Source organism: Taudactylus pleione, unplaced genomic scaffold, assembly GCF_031769625.1.
Source record: "Taudactylus pleione unplaced genomic scaffold, aTauple2 ptg000113l, whole genome shotgun sequence".
In the NCBI taxonomy this organism is placed as follows: Eukaryota; Metazoa; Chordata; class Amphibia; order Anura; family Myobatrachidae; genus Taudactylus; species Taudactylus pleione.
In genome coordinates, this window is record NW_028284515.1 from 14233472 (window position 1) to 14256874 (window position 23403).

Sequence of the window (23403 nt, forward strand, 5' to 3'; positions counted from 1 at the left end):
TAGATGCGTCAACAGACCGCAAAGAGCGAGCGCTCAATTTAAATAGCCAGACCCTTTTTCTGAACGAGAGTCCGCAAATAGCGTCCGGCTCTGAATCAGGCCCACAGTGAATAATATACTGTCAGTAATTCATCCGTGTATGCGGAATGTATGCATTGCTTACCAATCACACAGTAGTAAAACTGTGGCATGAAGGTGACCACAGAAAAGAAGTGCCTGCATTTTCTTCTCACAGTTATTTATGTGTCATATATATTATTGTGGTCTTTGTGGATACAGGAGGCAGCAAAGCACAACAGAACTGTAGTTTGCGGTATACTCTCATAGCATTCCATATAGACAGCATCAGTAGCTTCTCAAAATAACACCTACAGTATATGAAACTAACCCTTTTGATAGAAACTGTCTCTTGAAATAAAGCTAGTAATGTCATAACAAAACAGGATGAACCGAAAAGTAATATAAGTAAGTTATATTGCCTTTATGTAAGAAAGGTTGGTCAGTGACTCCTGAGACTCTAGGTCAGGTCTGGCCAACCTGTAGCTCTCCAGCTGTTGTGAAACTAGAAGTCCCAGCAAGTCCAGTCTCAGTTTGGCTATTAAGATATGCTAAAACTGTGTCAGGGCATGCTGGGATGTATAGTTTCACATCAGCTAGAGAGCCATGAATTGGCCAGGTCTGTTCTAGGTATTTGCGTCCTGAACAGTGAATTTTACAGCTGTACTAAACAATGCCTGACACCTGAACGGTCACTAGAACAATGATTAAGAGAACACAAGTGACTTACCAGAAGAGGTGTATCTAGAGTGTAATCAAAAGATATTATGATGTCCACTTTCCTCTCTGGCCTGAGTAACGGAGGAAAGCTGGCATTAATGAAATAGCCAGCATCCACAAGGCATAGATTGTCAGCCAGTGTAGTGAGCTTGTTAGGGAAGATGTCTAAATTGGAATCTGGAAGATAGTAATAAACAACATAACAATATAACTTCTGATCCCAGGCTTATGGGCACGTTAATGGCTTTGGGCATCAGTTTCCATTTGGATGGTTAATGACAGTCATTACACAGTTCCCTTTTTATGTCGGTACTGTTGTCATGGGGGATCACAACCAATGGATTATTTAACACACCGTATGATTGAATTTTCCACATTGACTGTGTAAAACTTTTCCCCTCACCCTATGATGCTACTAATTGTTAAGTCACATTATAGCTCAGACCCGCTGCAGAAAAGCTCTCTATGACTCCACCTTCTGCAAAGGAGCTCTCTAGTAGATGACTCCACCTTCTGCAAAGGAGCTCTCTAGTAGATGACTCCACCTTCTGCAAAGGAGCTCTCTAGTAGATGACTCCTCCTTCTGCAAAGGCGCTCTCTAGTAGATGACTCCACCTTCTACAAAGGAGCTCTCTAGTAGATGACTCCGCCTTCTGCAAAGGCGCTCTCTAGTAGATGACTCCGCCTTCTGCAAAGGAGCTCTCTAGTAGATGACTCCGCCTTCTGCAAAGGCGCTCTCTAGTAGATGACTCCACCTTCTGCAAAGGAGCTCTCTAGTAGATGACTCCGCCTTCTGCAAAGGAGCTCTCTAGTAGATGACTCCGCCTTCTGCAAAGGAGCTCTCTAGTAGATGACTCCACCTTCTGCAAAGGAGCTCTCTAGTAGATGACTCCGCCTTCTGCAAAGGAGCTCTCTAGTAGATGACTCCGCCTTCTGCAAAGGAGCTCTCTAGTAGATGACTCCGCCTTCTGCAAAGGAGCTCTCTAGTAGATGACTCCGCCTTCTGCAAAGGAGCTCTCTAGTAGATGACTCCACCTTCTGCAAAGGAGCTCTCTAGTAGATGACTCCGCCTTCTGCAAAGGCGCTCTCTAGTAGATGACTCCACCTTCTGCAAAGGCGCTCTCTAGTAGATGACTCCGCCTTCTGCAAAGGCGCTCTCTAGTAGATGACTCCGCCTTCTGCAAAGGCGCTCCATCTTCTTCAGTCAAGCCACTTAATACATGCCGCCACTGTCTGCTGACACATTCTGTTGAGAAACTATCTAGTACAGAACATAACCCTCCGAAATAAGCTACTTAGTTGATCTAGCTCTCTCTTTCTCTAATACTCTTGTGTGCTATTGTTACTCTCTCACCTTAATTGTTCAAACCTATAGATGTTTATTGCTGTACTACTGAAAACTTAAACAAATATTTTGCATGATGGATGGATGTTACCTCCCCTCCAGTACCCCTTCCCCTACTTTCCTTCTTGCTTTCTGTCTCCCCCCCTCCTTCTATATATTTTAGACCATCGACAAAAAAAAAAAAAAACGTAATCATCTCAGTAGAATCGTCAGCTCGATATGTTTAGGGTGACATCACAACTGGGCGGACATTTAAACTTGCCTGCCCAGTTGAGAAGTCATTGTTGGCGGTCCCTGCAGCCAGTGTATGGGCGGTTGGTGGCTTGACCTATACAAACATGCAGATATACTGATAAATCTGTCAGATATATCGGCATTGGCTGTGCTGTAGGGCCGATCTGATATGTCTGTGAACTCACAATATATTATTCATTGATCGAATGAACGATATTTCAACAAGGGTGTATCCGGCATTAGTAGTTACGATATGCAGTCATGATGTCGTTGATCACCAGGTTGACATTCACAATGTTGACAACAGAAGATCAACATTGACAGAATGTCGGGATATGCATTAGGGTTAGAGTTGTTGTTAGGGTTTGGTTTGTTAAGCTTGCCGTTAGGGTAAGGATTAGGGTTGCTGTTAGGGTTACCATTAGGGTTATGGACAGAATAAGAACAAAACCAACATGTCGACATGCAGAATGTCAACATAGTCTATGTTAACATCATGAACATGTCAACATGTTCAGTGTCGACATTACGGAAATATATACATTCTCATGTTAACATGATGATTGTCTAACATATATATATATATGTAACTGTTTATATAATAATAACCTTGTGCAGAGAAGCCACCTAGTAGGTGACACAGCCTATTGCAGAACAGTTATATAGTAGATGTCTCCTTCCTATGCACAATTTGCTGTATGGAGATTGCAAACAGTGCCGGATTAACCAATTATCAACAGGGTGGCCGGGGTAGCCGCCCAGGGCCACCTTGCACACACCAACACCACCCCCCCCCCCTTCCCTGTCATACATAGCTATATCACCAGCATGGGGGCGCTATGGCATAATGTGAGCTGGGGTTTCTGTGTAGCATAATGTGAACCGGGGGCACTACAGTGTGTGTAATGGGGCACATCCACTAGCAGACCGTGAAACGACTGCACGATTACAACATTGTAATCGTACAGTCGTTCCTCTGCCCCTGCAGTGCCTACACTGAACGATCTATCATTCAGTGTAGGTACCATCCCTCATCTCCAAACATGGCCAATCTGTTGTTATCGGCAGATTGACCAGCATGTTCGGGCGATGATAGATGTCAAACACGACCAGCGGTAGCGCGCATCGCTGGTCGATCTTGACATTAAGTTGCACAATTCGTTATCGTTCAAACGCTCTGTTTAATCAGGTAGGGGATACCCGCCTTAACACATTTGTGGTGCTGGGAGTACTTACACATTATGCCTCACTAGCAAATCATTTACAATTTTACTGGTAGGGAACCCCACAAATTGGTTGCTCTAGGGCCCTACAAACCTTAATCTGACCCTGACTGCAAAGTGTAAGACCATTGCTTCTGGGAATATTTAGGTATTTGACTTTAAGGGGGAAATTCAATTAGCTGCGGCTATGCCTCCTGCGATTAGGACACCCCCCCCCATGATAAGTCCCGAGGCTTCGGGGTTAATTAAAATAGCCTGGGGAATCAATTAGCAAGTACCGCCAGCTAATTGATTCCCCAGGCTAATTCAATTAGCCCCGAAGCCTCAGAACTTATCGGGAAGGGGGGGTTTCCTAATCGCGGGAGGCGTAGCCACGCCCCCCATAGAAAGAAAAGGAAAAAATGGCCGCGCTGAGTAGCACAGGGCCAGATCCAGGGGGGCCGTGAACAGGTGAAACAAAACCCCCAATATGTGTTGTTTTTTCACCACCACAATTGCAAAAACACATGGATACGGGAACTTATCCCGGATCCTCTGTGTTTTGGGAACTTTTTGTGCTGTAAAACTTGGGGTTAATTGAATTGGCCAAAGAAAAAAAATTGCGGTAAAGTCCTGTTTTTACCGCACCAAGAATGATCGTGGGCAATTGAATTCCCCCATAAGAGTTCACTCTGCTAACTGCAGAGGCTGTATAACCTCACCCTATCACCTTACCTTTCCATGTGCTATACTGGGAGTGTTTATGATAATCTTTGTGTAAGTGAAGTCCCCGCAGGAAATTATGCTGCTCCCCATCTATCGGCCTGTTGGTCAGCACCCCCTTCAAAATGCGACTAAAGGTGCCAGCTGGGGTGAACAGGCGAGTTTTCGTGTGAGCAGATTCCCTTCTCAGCCGGATATCCTCCTTGTCTTTAGGAGGGAAAGAAGAAAATTACACATTAATATTATTAAAAGGCTGCAGTCTGGATCTCATAAACTTTCACACTTGATGATTGGGCACCGCCTCAACCCCCACATCATTCCACACCAGTCACCCCACTACACCATCACTCCGCACCAGTCACCCCACTACATCATCACTCCACACCAGTCACACCACTACATCATCACTCCAAATCAGTCACCCCACTACATCATCACTCCACACCAGTCACCCCACTACATCATCACTCCACACCAGTCACCCCACTACATCATCACTACGCACCAGTCACCCCACTACATCATCACTCCGCACCAGTCACCCCACTACATCATCATTCCACACCAGTCACCCCACTATACCATCACTTCGCACCAGTCACCCCACTACATCATCACTCCACAGCAGTCACCCCACTACATCATCATTCCACACCAGGCACCCCACTACATCATCACTCCACACCAGTCACCCCACTACATCATCATTCCACACCAGTCACCCCACTACACCATCACTCCGCACCAGTCACCCCACTACATCATCACTCCACACCAGTCACACCACTACATCATCACTCCGCACCAGTCACCCCACTACACCATCACTTCGCACCAGGCACCCCACTACATCATCACTCCACACCAGTCACCCCACTACATCATCACTCCACACCAGTCATCCAACTACATCATCACTCCACACCAGTCACCCCACTACATCATCACTCCACATCAGTCACCCCACTACATCATCACTCCACACCAGTCATCCAACTACATCATCACTCCACACCAGTCACCCCACTACATCATCACTCCACACCAGTCACCCCACTACATCATCACTCCACACCAGTCACCCCACTACATCATCACTCCACATAAGTCACCGCACTACATCATCACTCCACATCAGTCACCCCACTACATCATCACTCCACAGCAGTCACCCCACTACATCATCATTCCACACCAGTCACCCCACTACATCATCACTCCACACCAGTCACCCCACTACATCATCACTCCACACCAGTCACCCCACTACATCATCACTCCACATCAGTCACCGCACTACATCATAACTCCACACAGTCATCCCACTACATCATCACTCCACACCAGTCACCCCACTACATCATCACTCCACATCAGTCACCCCACTACATCATCACTCCACAGCAGTCACCCCACTACATCATCATTCCACACCAGTCACCCCACTACATCATCACTCCGCACCAGTCACCCCACTACATCATCACTCCGCACCAGTCACCCCACTACATCATCACTCCGCACCAGTCACCCCACTACATCATCACTCCACACCAGTCACCCCACTACATCATCACTCCACATCAGTCACCGCACTACATCATCACTCCACACAGTCATCCCACTACATCATCACTCCACACCAGTCACCCCACTACATCATCACTCCACACCAGTCATCCCACTACATCATCACTTCACATCAGTCACCCCACTACATCATCACTCCACATCAGTCACCCCACTACATCATCACTCCACACCAGTCATCCAACTACATCATCACTCCATACCAGTCACACCACTACATCATCACTCCACACAGTCATCCCACTACATCATCACTCCACACCAGTCACCCCACTACATCATCACTCCACACCAGTCACCCCACTATACCATCACTTCGCACCAGTCACCCCACTACATCATCACTCCACACCAGTCACCCCACTACATCATCATTCCACACCAGTCACCCCACTACATCATCACTCCGCACCAGTCACCCCACTACATCATCACTCCACACCAATCACACAACTACATCATCACTCCACATCAGTCACCCCACTACATCATCACTCCACACCAGTCATCCAACTACATCATCACTCCACACCAGTCACCCCACTACATCATCACTCCACACCAGTCACCCCACTACATCATCACTCCACACCAGTCACCCCACTACATCATCACTGCACATCAGTCACCGCACTACATCATCACTCCACACAGTCATCCCACTACATCATCACTCCACACCAGTCACCCCACTACATCATCACTCCACACCAGTCATCCCACTACATCATCACTCCACACCAGTCATCCCACTACATCATCACTCCACATCAGTCACCCCACTACATCATCACTCCACATCAGTCACCCCACTACATCATCACTCCACACCAGTCATCCAACTACATCATCACTCCATACCAGTCATCCCACTACATCATCACTCCACACAGTCATCACTCCACACCAGTCACCCCACTACATCATCACTCCACACCAGTCACCCCACTATACCATCACTTCGCACCAGTCACCCCACTACATCATCACTCCACAGCAGTCACCCCACTACATCATCACTCCGCACCAGTCACCCCACTACATCATCACTCCACACCAGTCATACCACTACATCATCACTCCACATCAGTCACACCACTACATCATCACTCCACATCAGTCATCCAACTACATCATCACTCCACACCAGTCACCCCACTACATCATCACTCCACACCAGTCACCCCACTACATCATCACTCCACACCAGTCACCCCACTACATCATCACTCCACATCAGTCACCGCACTACATCATCACTCCACACAGTCATCCCACTACATCATCACTCCACACCAGTCACCCCACTACATCATCACTCCACATCAGTCACCCCACTACATCATCACTCCACATCAGTCACCCCACTACATCATCACTCCACATCAGTCACCCCACTACATCATCTTTCCACACCAGTCACCCCACTACATCATCTTTCCACACCAGTCACCCCACTACATCATCACTCCATACCAGTCACGCTACTACATCATCACTCCACACCAGAACCATCACTCCACACCAGGCACCCCACTACATCATCACTCCACACCAGTCACCCCACTACATCATCACTCCACACCAGGCACCCCACTACATCATCACTCCACACCAGTCATCCCACTACATCATCACTCCACACCTGTCACCCTACCGCATTGTCATCCAAACCGGGCACCCCACTACATCACTCCACACCAGGCACCCCACTACATCATCACTCCACACCAGGCACCCCACTACATCATCACTCCACACCAGGCACCCCACTACATCATCACTCCACACCAGTCACCCCACTACATCATCACTCCATACCTGTCACCCCACTACATCATCACTCCACACCTGTCACCCTACCGCATTGTCATCCAAACCGGGCACCCCACTACATCACTCCACACCAGGCACCCCACTACATCATCACTCCACACCAGGCACCCCACTACATCATCACTCCACACCAGGCACCCCACTACATCATCACGCCACACCAGGCACCCTACCGCATTGTCATCCAAACCGGCACCTCACTATCATTTCCTCAGACTGTGAAACCCACCACATCATTACCCCAGACCAGGTACCCCACCACATCATTACTCCAATGCCCACCACCACCTCAGAAATGGCATCCTAGCACCTCATTACCGCAGACAGTGCATCCTAGTACCTCATTACTCCAGTCATGGCACCCCAGCATCTTATTACTCTAGACCAGACAAATCACTAAATCATTACATAGAAAGGCAGTGTACATCCAGCCTGCGCAAATCCTCAAAGAACCATATCCTTCATTCATTCTTCACAGTCTGTGTAAGCCCGCAGCATCACCCCATCTCACGGGCCAGCTCATCAGGCTCCAGACCACTTTCTGCATCGGCCTGCATATCATCAGGAAATGGATCAGGTGACAAGGAGCGGCCAAGGCTGGAGAGGAGCAGCTGTCCCTGCCCATTGTCCTAACTACCAAGCTCCCTGGGGTATTTATCCCTGAGCTGCTCATCTCAGCACCGCTCACTGTGTCCTCTGCTAGTGACTTAGCAGCATCTGCTCCAGGACCACTGCTCTCCATCTATCCTGCCCATAGCTCCTGCCATGGTTTTGAAATACAGGATCCCATCCCACCCAGATTTGCGTCCATGGCTCCGGCTCCCCCACTGAAGAGCCGCTAGCCCCCTCCCCTGTACCTGTGCTCCTGCACACTGTGAAATAGCGTTACCACGGATCCCTTGTCATTCCGAAAGAGAATGCATAGTAACACTGTCTTGGATCACAACTATACCTTTTCTGATAGGAATCTGGTTAATTTTGAGCATGTTTTGGCTAAGAAACACCAGTTGCCCACAAACGTTTATTTGGTTATTGCAGTAGACCCCATGTAGTAGGGCTGCAAGTGTTTCTGAAATCTGTAGTCTATTCTCAACAGAGGAAATCTGGTCAGTTCCAACATTTATTACTTAAAAAATCAATGAAATATAAATACATTTTTTAAATTTAGAAAATATCGCACCAATATCCTTAATTCTGTCTTTGACCCAGGTGTCCCAGAAGGTGTCCAGCTGTGTAGTAAGATACCAGGTGTCCACTAAATTCAAGGAGAAGACATTTCCCCATAAACCTAAACAAAGAAACAGTAATACATCAATCAGCTATGGATAGCATTCCCAAATAAATGTAATATGCTTAACTATGGGTGATGAGCTGCCAAGGGAGGTGGCATTAGCTGGGTATTAATGTCAAATGGGAGAAAATATTACCACTGAGGGCGTATTCAGCGTTGCATGTAATTCGTTCTGCAGATGGATCTTACCAATTGCACATGCTGAAGTGGCAACGGGTGCTAAGTGGCACTGACACAGAATAAGTGTTGTGTGAGAGTGTCATGTTCGTGTAGCTGGAAGCATGCGTAGAGATGCATCTGATTTTGGATGGATCTCTTGCACCAGGTATAGGACTGGCACCAATGTGCGCTTATAGTGATTGGATGGCTCTCTTGCACCAGGTATAGGACTGGCACCAATGTGCGCTGATAGTGATTGGATGGATTTCTTGCACCAGGTATAGGACTGGCACCAATGTGCGCTGATAGTGATTGGATGGATCTCTTGCACCAGGTATAGGACTGGCACCAATGTGCGCTGATAGTGATGACAGCTACTTCAGCGGATTGATCAGAGCAGGGAGTTGTGCCATTCTGAATAAGGGCGAATATCTGCATTTATTTATGTGCATGCAATGCGGCCTCACTGGCAGCTGACTTGTGTGCAACTCTGAACCAGCCCCGTAGTAAATGCGGGGGGTACTGATTATAAATATAGAGGGTCTTATTTTGAGTTGGACGTAAAAGTTAATCTTTTGTGCACATGTAAAAATGCGATTGCACAGTTGAATTATTTATGTTTTAATTTTGTTTTATTTTTTGTAGCTGCATATACAGTATATTAAAAATATGTGCAACCTAACATCAAGCACAAAGACAAGCCTGTCAGCATATCTGGCGTATAGATGTGTCCCTGGAAGACGTCATTATCACCTTCTTCACTGGGTCAGGGAAGAAGTTGATAATGATGACTGCTGTAATTTTTGACTGTTTTTCAAAAACAGTACATACACTGAAACCAGCCCGGAGCTGCTGCAGCTGTCGGCAGTGGGAGAGACCCAATGGATGCGCCTCACAGACCAGCCACAGAACGCCAGCTTGGTGAGGACGGAGTACCCAATGCCAGAAGCAGTAAGTCACGATCTTGCTCGGCACCATGACAGTACTTTTCCCTCATAGGGGTGGACTGGGAACACCACAAGAATGGCTTGTTGGGATATTGTTTCTGGAACTCCCTAAGGAGACGTGGAGCATGAACGTCTTCAGATTTTACCCAATCGCGTTCTTCAGGACCGAAGCCTAGCCAGCCAATCAGGAAACAGAGAGCTCAACAACATATTTTAGAACCAAGAATTTTGTTGATCTCAAATTCTTCCTGAACACTAATAGGACGAGGATGGGATTGAACAGTAGAAAACTGATTTAACACCAGAGGCTTAAGTAGAGAAATATAATTTAATTGGGATTTCGTAAAAACTCGCGCAGTTGTAAGCGGAATGCTACTGTACTAATTATTTTAGACACCATGAAAGGCCCAACAGCGACAGCATATTGCGACAAGCGATCACATCAAAACTCACCATTTATTAAGATACAGTATTATTGACATTACATACAGTGTTAGCTCATTTAAAAAAACTTGTGTCAGGTGCTTTCTTAAGCTGGGCATACACGTCCAGATAAAATGTCTGTCAGACCGACAGACATTTTATCTGGCAGCATGCCAGCCGCAGATGTCCGCGGCATACACTGTGAGATATCTCGCAGTGTATTAGCCCGACATCTGCGCTCCGCCCCCGGGGGAGGAGACATTTCCCTGTTCCTTCAATGGGAAGGAACACAGGAAATGTCTGTCTGTCGGCCGCAGCTGGGCATACACTGCACGATGCGGCCGACATTTTATCGCATCGGACGGGCATGCTGGACAATCCGGCATGCCCAACTGAGCGATATTTAACTCTCGGTCGCCCACACACACACTACAATTATCAGGGCGATCCGTGGATCGCCCCGATAATTGTAGTGTGTATGGCCAGCATTAGTTGTTTCATGGCTGATATGCTTGGTGGATGTCTCACCTTTAAAAGCCTGTGTGCAAATGAGCTTCACACCAGGAAGCATGTCTTATGTTTAATTCTAATGTGATAGCAATTGCCATGTTTATAACTGTGAGTGATAGAGTGGGACTTGCAGAAAATTTGGATCCCTGGATGGCAGGCTGCAAGCTTAATTGTTTAGATCAAAATATTATGGTCAGTACAGAGCCTCTGTGAATTTTATTTAAACAATGTGATCACATACCACATGCACCCCAGATCTAGGAGTGGTAAGTGGAGGGGATCAATGCATTTTGTTTATAATTCATCTTCTCATGCACCCCAGTGTTAGCTCATCAAACCCAACTTGTGTCAGGTGCTTTCCAAGGTGTATAATGGCTGATATGTTTGGTGGCTGCCTTACCTTTAAAAGCCTGTGTGCAGGTGAGCTTCAAACCAAAATAGATATATTTATTAGCATGACGTGTGTGTTATAATTGCTAGTAGAAGCAAAGACAGCACAACGATAGAATGGTACCTTGTAGATAGCAAATACGAGGCTCTGGGTGTTTCTTCATCAATCTTCCCATGTAGAATTCACTTCCAAAGTCCTCTGTTCGGATGGAAGCGCCGTATTTCAGGAGTCCTACTTCATATGGGGTAAACTCACACCACTCTGAAATTACACAGAGCAGCTATGAATAGCTTTCACATTACATGAATAATACAGCAATATTAATTTCTACACTGGAAATGTTGCAGCCATTGACATTTGAGCGGCTTCTATTGAGTCATATTTGCCTACCCTCCCGAAATGGTCGGGAGCCTCTCGAAAATCGGGTGTCGCTCCCGAGTCGCCGGAAGAGAGGGCAAATCTCCCGGCCGGCGCAAACCGCCGGCACCTCCCCACTGGCGTCCGCTCTTACCATGTCAAAGTGGCTGGTTCGGGGGAGCGGATGATGCGATTAGTGGCCCCGGCTACACAATGCCGGTAATCTTCGCATTGTGTAGCGAGGGCGGGGCCGCGATGATGCGATCGCGTGGCCACACCCCCATCCCACCCTCAAAATCGCATCACGTCCCCCACTCCCCACCGCTGTGCCGAGCTGGCTGCCTCCTCCCGGAAGAGGCAGCCAGATTGTCGGCAAGCCTGTATTGAGTACCTTATGAAAACTAATGTATGTAAATAACTTGCAATAAATGAAAAATAAAATAGTAAACACTCTATTAGTAGAGGATGTCATGTCATGCTTGCCTACTTTGTTATTCCTCTGCGGGAGAAGCTCAGAGAGGAGATACAGCTGGGCGGCGATGGGGGGCTGGGTCAGACTTTCCATATCATTAAGCCCCACCCCCTCATTCTCATAGAATTGCGTTATTGGGTTCTGCTAGCGGACCGCTGATCCCTGGAAAAATTCTCCCCATTCTGCCCACTCTTCCGGGGGTTCCGGGGTGGGGTTACCCGAAAAATCGGGAGCCTCCTGCAGGTTCCGGGGAAGTAGGCAGGTATGCTTAATTTTAAGATATCTTTCTACTACTGACCATTAGAGGTTGCCTGTCTGAATATCACTTTGCATACATGTATTCCTACTCCAGACACCAGAAGTGACCACAATAATAATAATACTAATATAGATGGCGTTGCCCAATAGAGGCCTATGGACTTCAATTCGCATTAGTCCCTGAGAGGGATGCAATTGGATCCCTCCCAGTATCCCCCGCGTCGTGCACGTCATATGACGCATTCACAGAAGGACTCCCGAGGGACATCTGGGCCATAAGCCCAGAAGTCCCCTCTTCGCAAAGAACGGCTCTTTTTGGAAGAGCTGACCTTCGCAATTTTAATCGCAATTCTAGGTACATACCGACTTTATTAATGCCGGTATGTACCCGATAAGTGGCGGATGTACCGCATCCAAAATGTGATGCATAGGAAATTTGGCTGGAGATGTAGGGAGCAGAGGTGTGAGTGTCAGGGAGAGAAAGGAGCTTGAATTTGATTATGAGGGGAATATGGAGCCAGTGGAGTGACTGGCAGAAAGTAGCAGCGTGTAATGGCCAGGGTTTCTCTGCATGGTGGTCACCGGGTATTACCTGTGAGGTCATTGTGGTGAGGGGTCTCTGGCAGCGGTGCTGGTGTTTGGCGAGGGGCATTGACTGCACGTGGTCCTGTGCAGGCACATTGTCACTGAGGCCTGGTGGTGTTTCCGTTCCATTTGGCATGGGCGCCGCCATCTTGCCTCAGGTCATGTGATTCAAGCTGTCCAATCCTGGTGGGTCATGTGCTCTTTCCAGCCAGTCACGGCGTGGCACCTGGTATTTAGGAAGGTCCAGAGCCTTCATTCATTGCCAGTGCAACATGTTTCTCAGCTGCAGCTGAGAGAGAGTACCTGTGCCTTACCTGTCTGCCTGGAAGAGCTACTAGCCTGTTACCTTGCCTGCTCCAAACCTGCTGGACTCACCCTGCACCCTCCATTTATCCTGCCCCTGCCTGAGTACCTGAACCTGCTGTTTCCCTGCACCTTGCCTCACACTCTAACTCCCAGCTGGACTTCATTACCTCTGCCTGCACTTCGTTACAGCTCACCAAACCTGCATACTTGACATTTCCTGCCTGTCACTATCTGGACATTCTCCCATTTGCTTCACCACAGTTATCTAGTGCACTTTAGTGCTAAACCTGGACTTTTTCTTTTGCCATTCCCATGTCTGCTAAATCACTTATTAAAAACTCCACCTTTTTATTTAAATCTGCTTCTGTGTCTGCTCCTGTCACCACCCTGGATCCACAACAAACCCAGACCTTCACACAGTGCAGATGAGGTGATCAAAGAGGAAAATAAGGCAGGCAACAGAGTTAAGGATAGACCGGAGAGGGACAGGGGTTTGGGGGCCGATTGGGATTAGAAGGCCAAAAAGAAGGAGATTACAATAATCTAGATGACAAATGATGAGGGCATGAATGAGAGTTTTAGTATCTTCGAGGTAAGGAAGGGTCTAATTCTGAAGACATTGCAGATGAGAGAATACAATTCTGCCCTCAGCCAAGCTGGTGGAAGCTGCGTCACTGGAGGCCATCTTGCTTTCTGTGTTGACTTTTTTGACAGTTTGATAGATCCCTCGCTCCAATATTGTGGCTTATTGTGAACTTACATCTTTTTAACTCATGCCACAACTGAGAGTTTGTGTAAGTTGAGACCTATCTCTTGTGTGGCACCAAGTGAGTTTTACCCCATCAGACTCTTTTACACCCTGCTCCCTGCTGTCTGTTCCATGTTCACTAACAAATTCCAGCATTCCTATTGTAACATCCTCTTTGGGGTGGAATAAAGGATCTGAGGACCTCATTCAGAGCCGGACGCTATTTGCGCTTGCTCATCCAGAAAAAGGGGCAGGCTATTTAAATTGACTGTTCGCTCTTTGCGGTCTGTTGACGCCTCTATGTCTGAACGAGCGAACAAAACATGCGGACGTTTTTTTCTATAAAACGCCCCCTGGCCGCTCACATCATATGTCATCTCCGCTATTTATTAGATTAATCAAGTGCATCGAAAGGCGAATGAACTGCTCGCTAGTCTTGTGGTTGCATTTTCCTACCGCAAACATGCGAGCAGTTCTGGCTAAAAGACACCCAACTGACGTGGTCGATGACGCTGCTTTGTTAATTATGCACACCCATAAAACGCCCGTTTTGACCGTTTGGCACGCCTGCGTTCGGATCACCACTCCCCGTTTTCAAGCACCTTCCCGTTACCACCCACAAACGCCTCACTCTGTCACTCAAATTACCAGGCATTCGGTATTTTGCGAGCACACGATTTCTGACCACACTGACTGGTTCGCGCATGCGCATTACAACCCATACGCATGCGCAAATGTGCGAAAATCGCCGGAACGAACGAGCGGCTCTGAATGAGACCCTGAGACCTGTGCAAATCTGTGCTTAACAACTATCAGTCTGAACAATTTAATTTATGTTCTTCAGAAATAACAACAGGTTTTTCTTGCTTTACAGGAAGCCTGCACCACCCACGCCAGTTTCTCTACTAGAGGTTATAGAAAGCGCTTCAGCATTTCATACTTTCACTGGCATATGTGACAAATATCAGGAGAGGTCCTATACGGTGGATACCTTTGAAATCCAGGGTGCTGATAGTGTCCTGTTTAACATTCATAGCAAGGTAAATGGGTAACGGATTCTGCCCCTTTTCCAAGGCCGCTTGCTGATCAGAAAGCCTGCTCTCGTTTCTCTGTAAGAACAACATGAAAGCTGTGATTGAAGCCGCTATTACCAACTAGCACTCCGTGCCATCCACACACTAACCTTCCAGTTGATCTAAGTATTATTAATCAGACTCATTCTGAATGCACAGCTGCTGCGATGGAGGGCTGGCAGATCATCCCTTTAATAATGGACACATATGAAATGACACAGATTCTGCGGCTGGCTGACTTCAAGTCTCCAATTCTCCTGTTTTTTTTATTTTTTTTATTAGCCACAGGACCTGAATCATTATTTGCTGCCCGTCTTGGCAACTAATGGGTTCATTTATATTAACATGTAAATCTGTTATAGTCTGTTCCAACATTCTATAGTCTAGTCTTATTGAGTCCTTTATCATAATTGTGGAATGCCTCTCAGCATTGTTGTCACCAGTCCTGGGAACAGATACTTCTAAGTCTTTGGAGATGAGATGGCGTGTATATATAAATAGCTGCTTATTTCACTAAGTGCATCTCTTCCATGCCCTGAAATATTTGTAGAGCTTAATAGTCACTATGGAAGCTGATAATATCATACACAGAGCTGACATTAACACTTAACGATAATTGTATTGTGTTCCTCAGCAAGCCTAAAACTTGATGACTCTTTACTAGTACCTGGTACCCAATCTCCGCATGAATAGCTATTAAATCTAAAATACAAGCTGCCTAATATAAAAGAACTTATAGAAACATTCACAAATATCTATGTAATAGTTTATGGAATGAGGTAGAACTGAAGTTATCTGAGATATGGTTGTGAGCGTGGAGCGGGGGGGGTTGGTTTACCTATGCAAAGCACACATCCTGCCTTTCAGTAGATTGTAATGTACAGGCGGCGGAATTTGTTCTGACTGTTAATATAATATGGAATCATAATTTAATATTTTATATATATTAAATATTTAAATATGCATTATTTGCATCAGTTTCCTGTGAAGGGCGTGGCTTAATGCCACGTAAAGTCTGCCCCCGCCCCCATCACCGCCTACCTGCTTATCCTCCTGGGAGGAAGACCAAAATGTGGCTAAGTATGCTTCAAGTTACTCCCATGTCTGGGCATTCAAATATGCAGGGTAGCGAATGTGCATAGGCCGTTGAATTGTGCTTTGAGACAATATACTGTAATATGTGCATTGGCACAGAGTACTGCACACAATATTGGGAGTTCTGCAATTATAGGATGGGGCCAGCTGGAAAAAAACAAACAACTGACTGTGTCATAAGTATAATGCAAACTTGGAAATAACATTATACTTGTTTACTCCCCTGAAATGGTCAGGAGCATCCCGAAAATCGGGTGTTGCTTCCGGCCCCCCGGAAGAGTGGGCAATTCTCCCGGCTGGCGACAAAAACGCCCGCAAACCACTGCACCCCCTGCCAGCATCTGCTCTCACTTTGCATTAGGCGGCCAGTCCGGGGGGAACTGAGGATGTGATTCGCGCTGAATCGCGTCATCTTGGCCCCTCCACTGGCTGCACAGTGCCGGTAATCTCGGCATTGTGTAGCGGGGGCGGGGCCACGATGACGAGATCACGCGGTCACGTCCATCACCCCCGCCCACAAAACCGTGCCACGCCCCCCTTGCTGTGCCGAGCTGGCTGCCTCTCCCGGAAGATTGTCGGCAAGCCTACATTAAATTAAATAAATCACTTTAACCATTTTTTAGAAGATAAGTATTAGGCAAGACGTTCCCAAATGCGGTCCTCAAGGCAGCCTAACAGTCCAGGTTTTAAGGATATCAATGCTTTATTTAGTACCTCAGTCAATTTGATTTAACCACCTGTGTCCAACCATGAATATCTCTAAAGTCTGAACTGTTGGGAGCCTCCATAGTTAAAAATGGGGGCGTGGTTGCCACGTTTTCTGGGAGTGCCAAGGCCGGTGCCTGCATCTGCCAACGCAGATTTACTAACCTTGCAAGCGGGCAGGGGGTGACCATTCTGAGCCATCTTATGCTTACTCAGATGGCCGATGCTGCAAACGTTGCACTGTTGATCCGATCCTGGGTCTTTGGACACAGGCATCAGATCTTAGATACTGCCTGGAGGAGGCTTTTTCCTTCAGGCGCCTCCTGCAGCATTTGCATATATGCACACAACAGCCGTGTCTAAGACTCAGCTGCTGTGTTCATAAGCGTACATCTCTGAACCAGGCCCTGAGTCAAATTGGACTCATTGGAGGTGTTTTGAAAAGCACAGGATGGCTGAGGTACAGAAAAGGATTTGCTTAAGATTTGTCATGTGCCAGAATTTGTACAGCTGAGGCTAGGTGTACTCCAAATTAGTTTCACCTACTGTAGGTGGAGCAGTGTAAAATGAGATTTAATTTTGCTGAGTAAGTATTGATTGATGTCAGACAGATGTGGTGATGGTGCAATGTTAGTCATGTACCTTGTAGTGCAGAGAGGGTGTAATGTTAGTCATGTACCTTGTAGTGTAGAGAGGGTGTAATATTAGTCATATTCCTTGCAGTGCAGAGAGGGTGTAATGTTAGTCATGTACCTTGTAGTGTAGAGAGGGTGTAATATTAGTCATATTCCTTGTAGTGCAGAGAGGGTGCAATGTTAGTCATGTACCTTGTAGTGTAGAGAGGGTGTAATATTAGTCATGTACCTTGTAGTGTAGAGAGGGTGTAATATTAGTCATATTCCTTGTAGTGCAGAGAGGGTGCAATGTTAGTCATGTACCTTGTAGTGTAGAGAGGGTGTAATATTAGTCATATTCCTTGTAGTGCAGAGAGGGTGCAATGTTAGTCATGTACCTTGTAGTGTAGAGAGGGTGTAATATTAGTCATATTCCTTGCAGTGCAGAGAGGGTGTAATGTTAGTCATGTTAGTTATGTACCTTGTAGTGCAGAGAGGGTGCTATGTTAGTCATGTTAGTCGTGTTCCTTGTAGTGCAGATAGGGTGTAATGTTAGTTGTGTTCCTTGTAGTCCAGAGGGGGTGCATGGTTAGTCATGTTCCTTGTAGAGCAGAGAGGGTGTAATGTTAGTCATGTACCTTGTAGTGCAGAGGGGGTGCATGGTTAGTCATGTTCCTTGTAGTGCAGAGAGGGTGTAATTTTAGTAATGTTAGTCATGTACCTTGTAGTGCAGAGAGGGTGTAATGTTAGTCATGTACTTTGTAGTGTAGAGAGGGTGTAATGTTATTCATATTAGTCATGTACCTTTTAGTGTAGAGAGGGTGTAATGTTAGTCGTGTTCCTTGTAGTGCAGAGAGGGTGTAATGGTAGTTGTGTTCCTTGTAGTGCAGAGGGGGTGCATGGTTAGTCATGTTCCTTGTAGAGCAGAGAGGGTGTAATGTTAGCTGTGTACCTTGCAGTGCAGGGGGGGTGCATGGTTAGTCATGTTCCTGGTAGTGCAGAGAAGGTGTAATGTTAGTCGTGTTCCTTGTAGTGCAGAGAGGGTGTAATGTTAGTTGTGTTCCTTGTAGTGCAGAGGGGGTGCATGGTTAGTCATGTTCCTTGTAGAGCAGAAAGGGTGTAATGTTAGTCATGTTCCTTGTAGAGCACAGAGGGTGTAATGGTAGTCATGATCCTTGTAGTGCAGAGAGGGTGCAATGTTAGTCATGTTCCTTGTAGAGCAGAGAGGGTGTAATGTTAGTCATGTTCCTTGTAGTGCAGAGAGGGTGAAATTTTAGTAATGTTAGTCATGTACCTTGTAGTGCAGAGAGGGTGTAATGTTAGTCATGTTAGTCATGTACTTTGTAGTGTAGAGAGGGTGTAATGTTAGTCATATTAGTCATGTACCTTGTAGTGTAGAAAAGGTGTAATGTTAGTTGTGTTCCTTGTAGTGCAGAGAGGGTGCAATGAAAGTCATGTACCTTGAAGTGCAGAGAGGGTGTAATGTTAGTTGTGTTCCTTGTAGTGCAGAGAGGGTGCAATGTTAGTCATATACCTTCTGGTGCAGAGAGGGTGCAAAGTTAGTCATGCTCCCTGTAGTGCAGAGAGGGTGTAATGTTAGTTGTGTTCCTTTGTGTGCAGAGAGAGTGCAATGTTAGTCATGTACGTTGTAGTGCAGAGAGGGTGTAATATTAGTCATGTTCCTTGTAGTGCAGAGAGGGTGCAATGTTAGTCATGTTAGTCATGTTCCTTGTAGTGCAGAGAGGGTTTAATGTTAGTCGTGTTCCTTGTAGTGCAGAGAGGGTGCAATGTTAGTCATGATAGTCATGTTCCTTGTAGTGCAGAGAAGGTGTAATTTTAGTCATGTTAGTCAAGTACCTTGTAGTGCAGAGAGGGTGTAATGTTAGTCATGTTAGTCATGCACCTTGTAGTGTAGAGAGGGCGTAATGTTAGTCATATTAGTCATGTATCTTGTAGTGTAGAGAGGGTGTAATGTTAGTCATGTTAGTCATGTACCTTGTAGTGTAGAGAGGGTGCAATGTTAGTCATGTTAGTCATGTTCGTTGTAGTGCAGAGAGGGTGTAATGTTAGTTGTGTTCCTTTGTGTGCAGAGAGAGTGCAATGTTAGTCAGGTACTTTGTAGTGCAGAGAGGGTGTAATATTAGTCATGCTCCTTGTAGTGCAGAGAGGGTGCAATGTTAGTCATGTTAGTCATGTTCCTTGTAGTGCAGAGAGGGTTTAATGTTAGTCATGTTCCTTGTAGTGCATAGAGGGTGCAATGTTAGTCATGATAGTCATGTTCCTTGTAGTGCAGAGAGGGTGTAATTTTAGTCATGTTAGTCATGTACATTGTAGTGCAGAGAGGGTGTAATGTTAGTCGTGTTAATCATGTACCTTGTAGTGTAGACAGGGTGTAATGTTAGTCATATTAGTCATGTACCTTGTAGTGTAGAGAGAGTGTAATGTTAGTCATATTAGTCATGTACCTTGTAATTTAGAGAGGGTATAATGTTAGTCTTGTTCCATGTAGTACAGAGAGGGTGCAATATTAGTCATGTACCATGTAGTGCAGGGAGGGTGTAATGTTAGTCGTGTTCCTTGTAGTGCAGAGGGGGTGCATTGTTAGTCATGTACCTTGTAGTGTACAGAGGGTGTAATATTAGACATGTTCCTTGTAGTGCAGAGAGGGTGCAATGTTAGTCATGTTCCTTGTAGTGCAGAGAGGGTGTAATGTTAGTCATGTTCCTTGTAGTGCACAGAGGGAGTAATGTTAGTCATGTTCCTTGTAGTGCAGAGAGGGTGCATTGTTAGTCATGCTCCTTGTAGTGTAGAGAGGGTGTAATATTAGTCATGTTCCTTGTAGTGCAGAGAGGGTGCAATGTTAGTCATGTTCCATGTAGTGCAGAGAGGGTGTAATGTTAGTCGGGTTCCTTGTAGTGCAGAGAGGGTGTAATGTTAGTCGTGTTCCTTGTAGTGCAGAGGGGTGCATTGTTAGTCATGTTCCTTGTAGTGGAGAGAGGGTGCAATGTTAGTCATGTTAGTCATGTTCCTTGTAGTGCAGAGAGGGTGTAATGTTAGTTGTGTTCATTTGTGTGCAGAGAGAGTGCAATGTTAGTCATGTTAGTCATGTTCCTTGTAGTGCAGAGGGGGTGCATGGTTAGTCATGTTCCTTGTAGAGCAGAAAGGGTGTAATGTTAGTCATGTTCCTTGTAGAGCACAGAGGGTGTAATGGTAGTCATGATCCTTGTAGTGCAGAGAGGGTGCAATGTTAGTCATGTTCCTTGTAGAGCAGAGAGGGTGTAATGTTAGTCATGTTCCTTGTAGTGCAGAGAGGGTGTAATTTTAGTAATGTTAGTCATGTACCTTGTAGTGCAGAGAGGGTGTAATGTTAGTCATGTTAGTCATGTACTTTGTATTGTAGAGAGGGTGAAATGTTAGTCATATTAGTCATGTACCTTGTAGTGTAGAAAGGGTGTAATGTTAGTTGTGTTCCTTGTAGTGCAGAGAGGGTGCAATGTTAGTCATGTACCTTGAAGTGCAGAGAGGGTGTAATGTTAGTTGTGTTCCTTGTAGTGCAGAGCGGGTGCAATGTTAGTCATATACCTTCTGGTGCAGAGAGGGTGCAATGTTAGTCATGCTCCTTGTAGTGCAGAGAGGGTGTAATGTTAGTTGTGTTCCTTTGTGTGCAGAGAGAGTGCAATGTTAGTCATGTACGTTGTAGTGCAGAGAGGGTGTAATATTAGTCATGTTCCTTGTAGTGCAGAGAGGGTGCAATGTTAGTCATGTTAGTCATGTTCCTTGTAGTGCAGAGAGGGTTTAATGTTAGTCGTGTTCCTTGTAGTGCAGAGAGGGTGCAATGTTAGTCATGATAGTCATGTTCCTTGTAGTGCAGAGAAGGTGTAATTTTAGTCATGTTAGTCATGTATCTTGTAGTGCAGAGAGGGTGTAATGTTAGTCATGTTAGTCATGTACCTTGTAGTGTAGAGAGGGCATAATGTTAGTCATATTAGTCATGTACCTTGTAGTGTAGAGAGGGTGTAATGTTAGTCATGTTAGTCATGTACCTTGTAGTGTAGAGAGGGTGCAATGTTAGTCATGTTCGTTGTAGTGCAGAGAGGGTTTAATGTTAGTTGTGTTCCTTTGTGTGCAGAGAGAGTGCAATGTTAGTCATGTAGAGGGTGTAATATTAGTCATGTTCCTTGTAGTGCAGAGAGGGTGCAATGTTAGTCATGTTAGTCATGTTCCTTGTAGTGCAGAGAGGGTTTAATGTTAGTCATGTTCCTTGTAGTGCATAGAGGGTGCAATGTTAGTCATGATAGTCATGTTCCTTGTAGTGCAGAGAGGGTGTAATTTTAGTCATGTTAGTCATGTACCTTGTAGTGCAGAGAGGGTGTAATGTTAGTCGTGTTAATCATGTACCTTGTAGTGTAGAGAGGGTGTAATGTTAGTCATATTAGTCATGTACCTTGTAGTGTAGAGAGGGTGTAATGTTAGTCATATTAGTCAAGTACCTTGTAATTTAGAGAGGGTATAATGTTAGTCTTGTTCCTTGTAGTACAGAGAGGGTGCAATATTAGTCATGTACCTTGTAGTGCAGGGAGGGTGTAATGTTAGTCGTGTTCCTTGTAGTGCAGAGGGGGTGCATTGTTAGTCATGTACCTTGTAGTGTACAGAGGGTGTAATATTAGTCATGTTCCTTGTAGTGCAGAGAGGGTGCAATGTTAGTCATGTTAGTCATGTTCCTTGTAGTGCAGAGAGGCTGTAATGTTAGTCATGTTCCTTGTAGTGCACAGAGGGTGTAATGTTAGTCGTGTTCCTTGTAGTGCAGAGAGGGTGCATTGTTAGTCATGCTCCTTGTAGTGTAGAGAGGGTGTAATATTAGTCATGTTCCCTGTAGTGCAGAGAGGGTGCAATGTTAGTCATGTTCCTTGTAGTGCAGAGAGGGTGTAATGTTAGTCGGGTTCCTTGTAGTGCAAAGAGGGTGTAATGTTAGTCGTGTTCCTTGTAGTGCAGAGGGGGTGCATTGTTAGTCATGTTCCTTGTAGTGGAGAGAGGGTGCAATGTTAGTCATGTTAGTCATGTTCCTTGTAGTGCAGAGAGGGTGTAATGTTAGTTGTGTTCCTTTGTGTGCAGAGAGAGTGCAATATTAGTCATGTTAGTCATGTTCCTTGTAGTGCAGAGAGGGTGCAATGTTAGTCATGTTCCTTGTAGTGCAGAGAGGGTGCAATGTTAGTCATGATAGTAATGTTCCTGGTAGTGCAGAGAGGGTGTAATTTTAGTCATGTTATTCATGTACCTTGTAGTGCAGAGAGGGTGTAATGTTAGTCATGTTATTCATGTACCTTGTAGTGCAGAGAGGGTGTAATGTTAGTCATGTTAATCATGTACCTTGTAGTGTAGAGAGGGTGTAATGTTAGTCATATTAGTCATATACCTTGTAGTGTAGAGAGGGTGTAATGTTAGTCATGTTAGTCATGTACCTTGTAGTGTAGGAGGGTGCAATGTTAGTCATGTTAGTCATGTTCCTTGTAGTGCAGAGAGGGTGTAATGTTAGTTGTGTTCCTTTGTGTGCAGAGAGAGTGCAATCTTAGTCATGTACTTTGTAGTGCAGAGAGGGTGTAGTATTAGTCATGTTCCTTGTAGTGCAGAGAGGGTGCAATGTTAGTCATTTCCCTTGTAGTGCAGAGAGGGTGCAATGTTAGTCATGACAGTCATGTTCCTTGTAGTGCAGAGAGGGTGTAATTTTAGTCATGTTAGTCATGTACCTTGTATTGCAGAGAGGG

General features: G+C 45.8%; 1 protein-coding gene across 1 annotated transcript in view; it reads right to left on the reverse strand.

Moving 5' to 3' along the window:
* LOC148525112 (cytosolic phospholipase A2 delta-like) overlaps positions 1-23403 on the reverse strand; it is a 111035-nt gene that overhangs the window by 17355 nt on the left and 70277 nt on the right. The window contains exons 14-18 of the mRNA XM_088471331.1: positions 15146-15263; positions 11552-11689; positions 8888-8995; positions 4294-4488; positions 788-954 (exon numbers count right to left, since the gene is read on the reverse strand). Of these exons, the coding sequence (XP_088327457.1) occupies positions 788-954; positions 4294-4488; positions 8888-8995; positions 11552-11689; positions 15146-15263 (726 nt within the window). The remainder of the gene's footprint in view (positions 1-787; positions 955-4293; positions 4489-8887; positions 8996-11551; positions 11690-15145; positions 15264-23403) is intronic.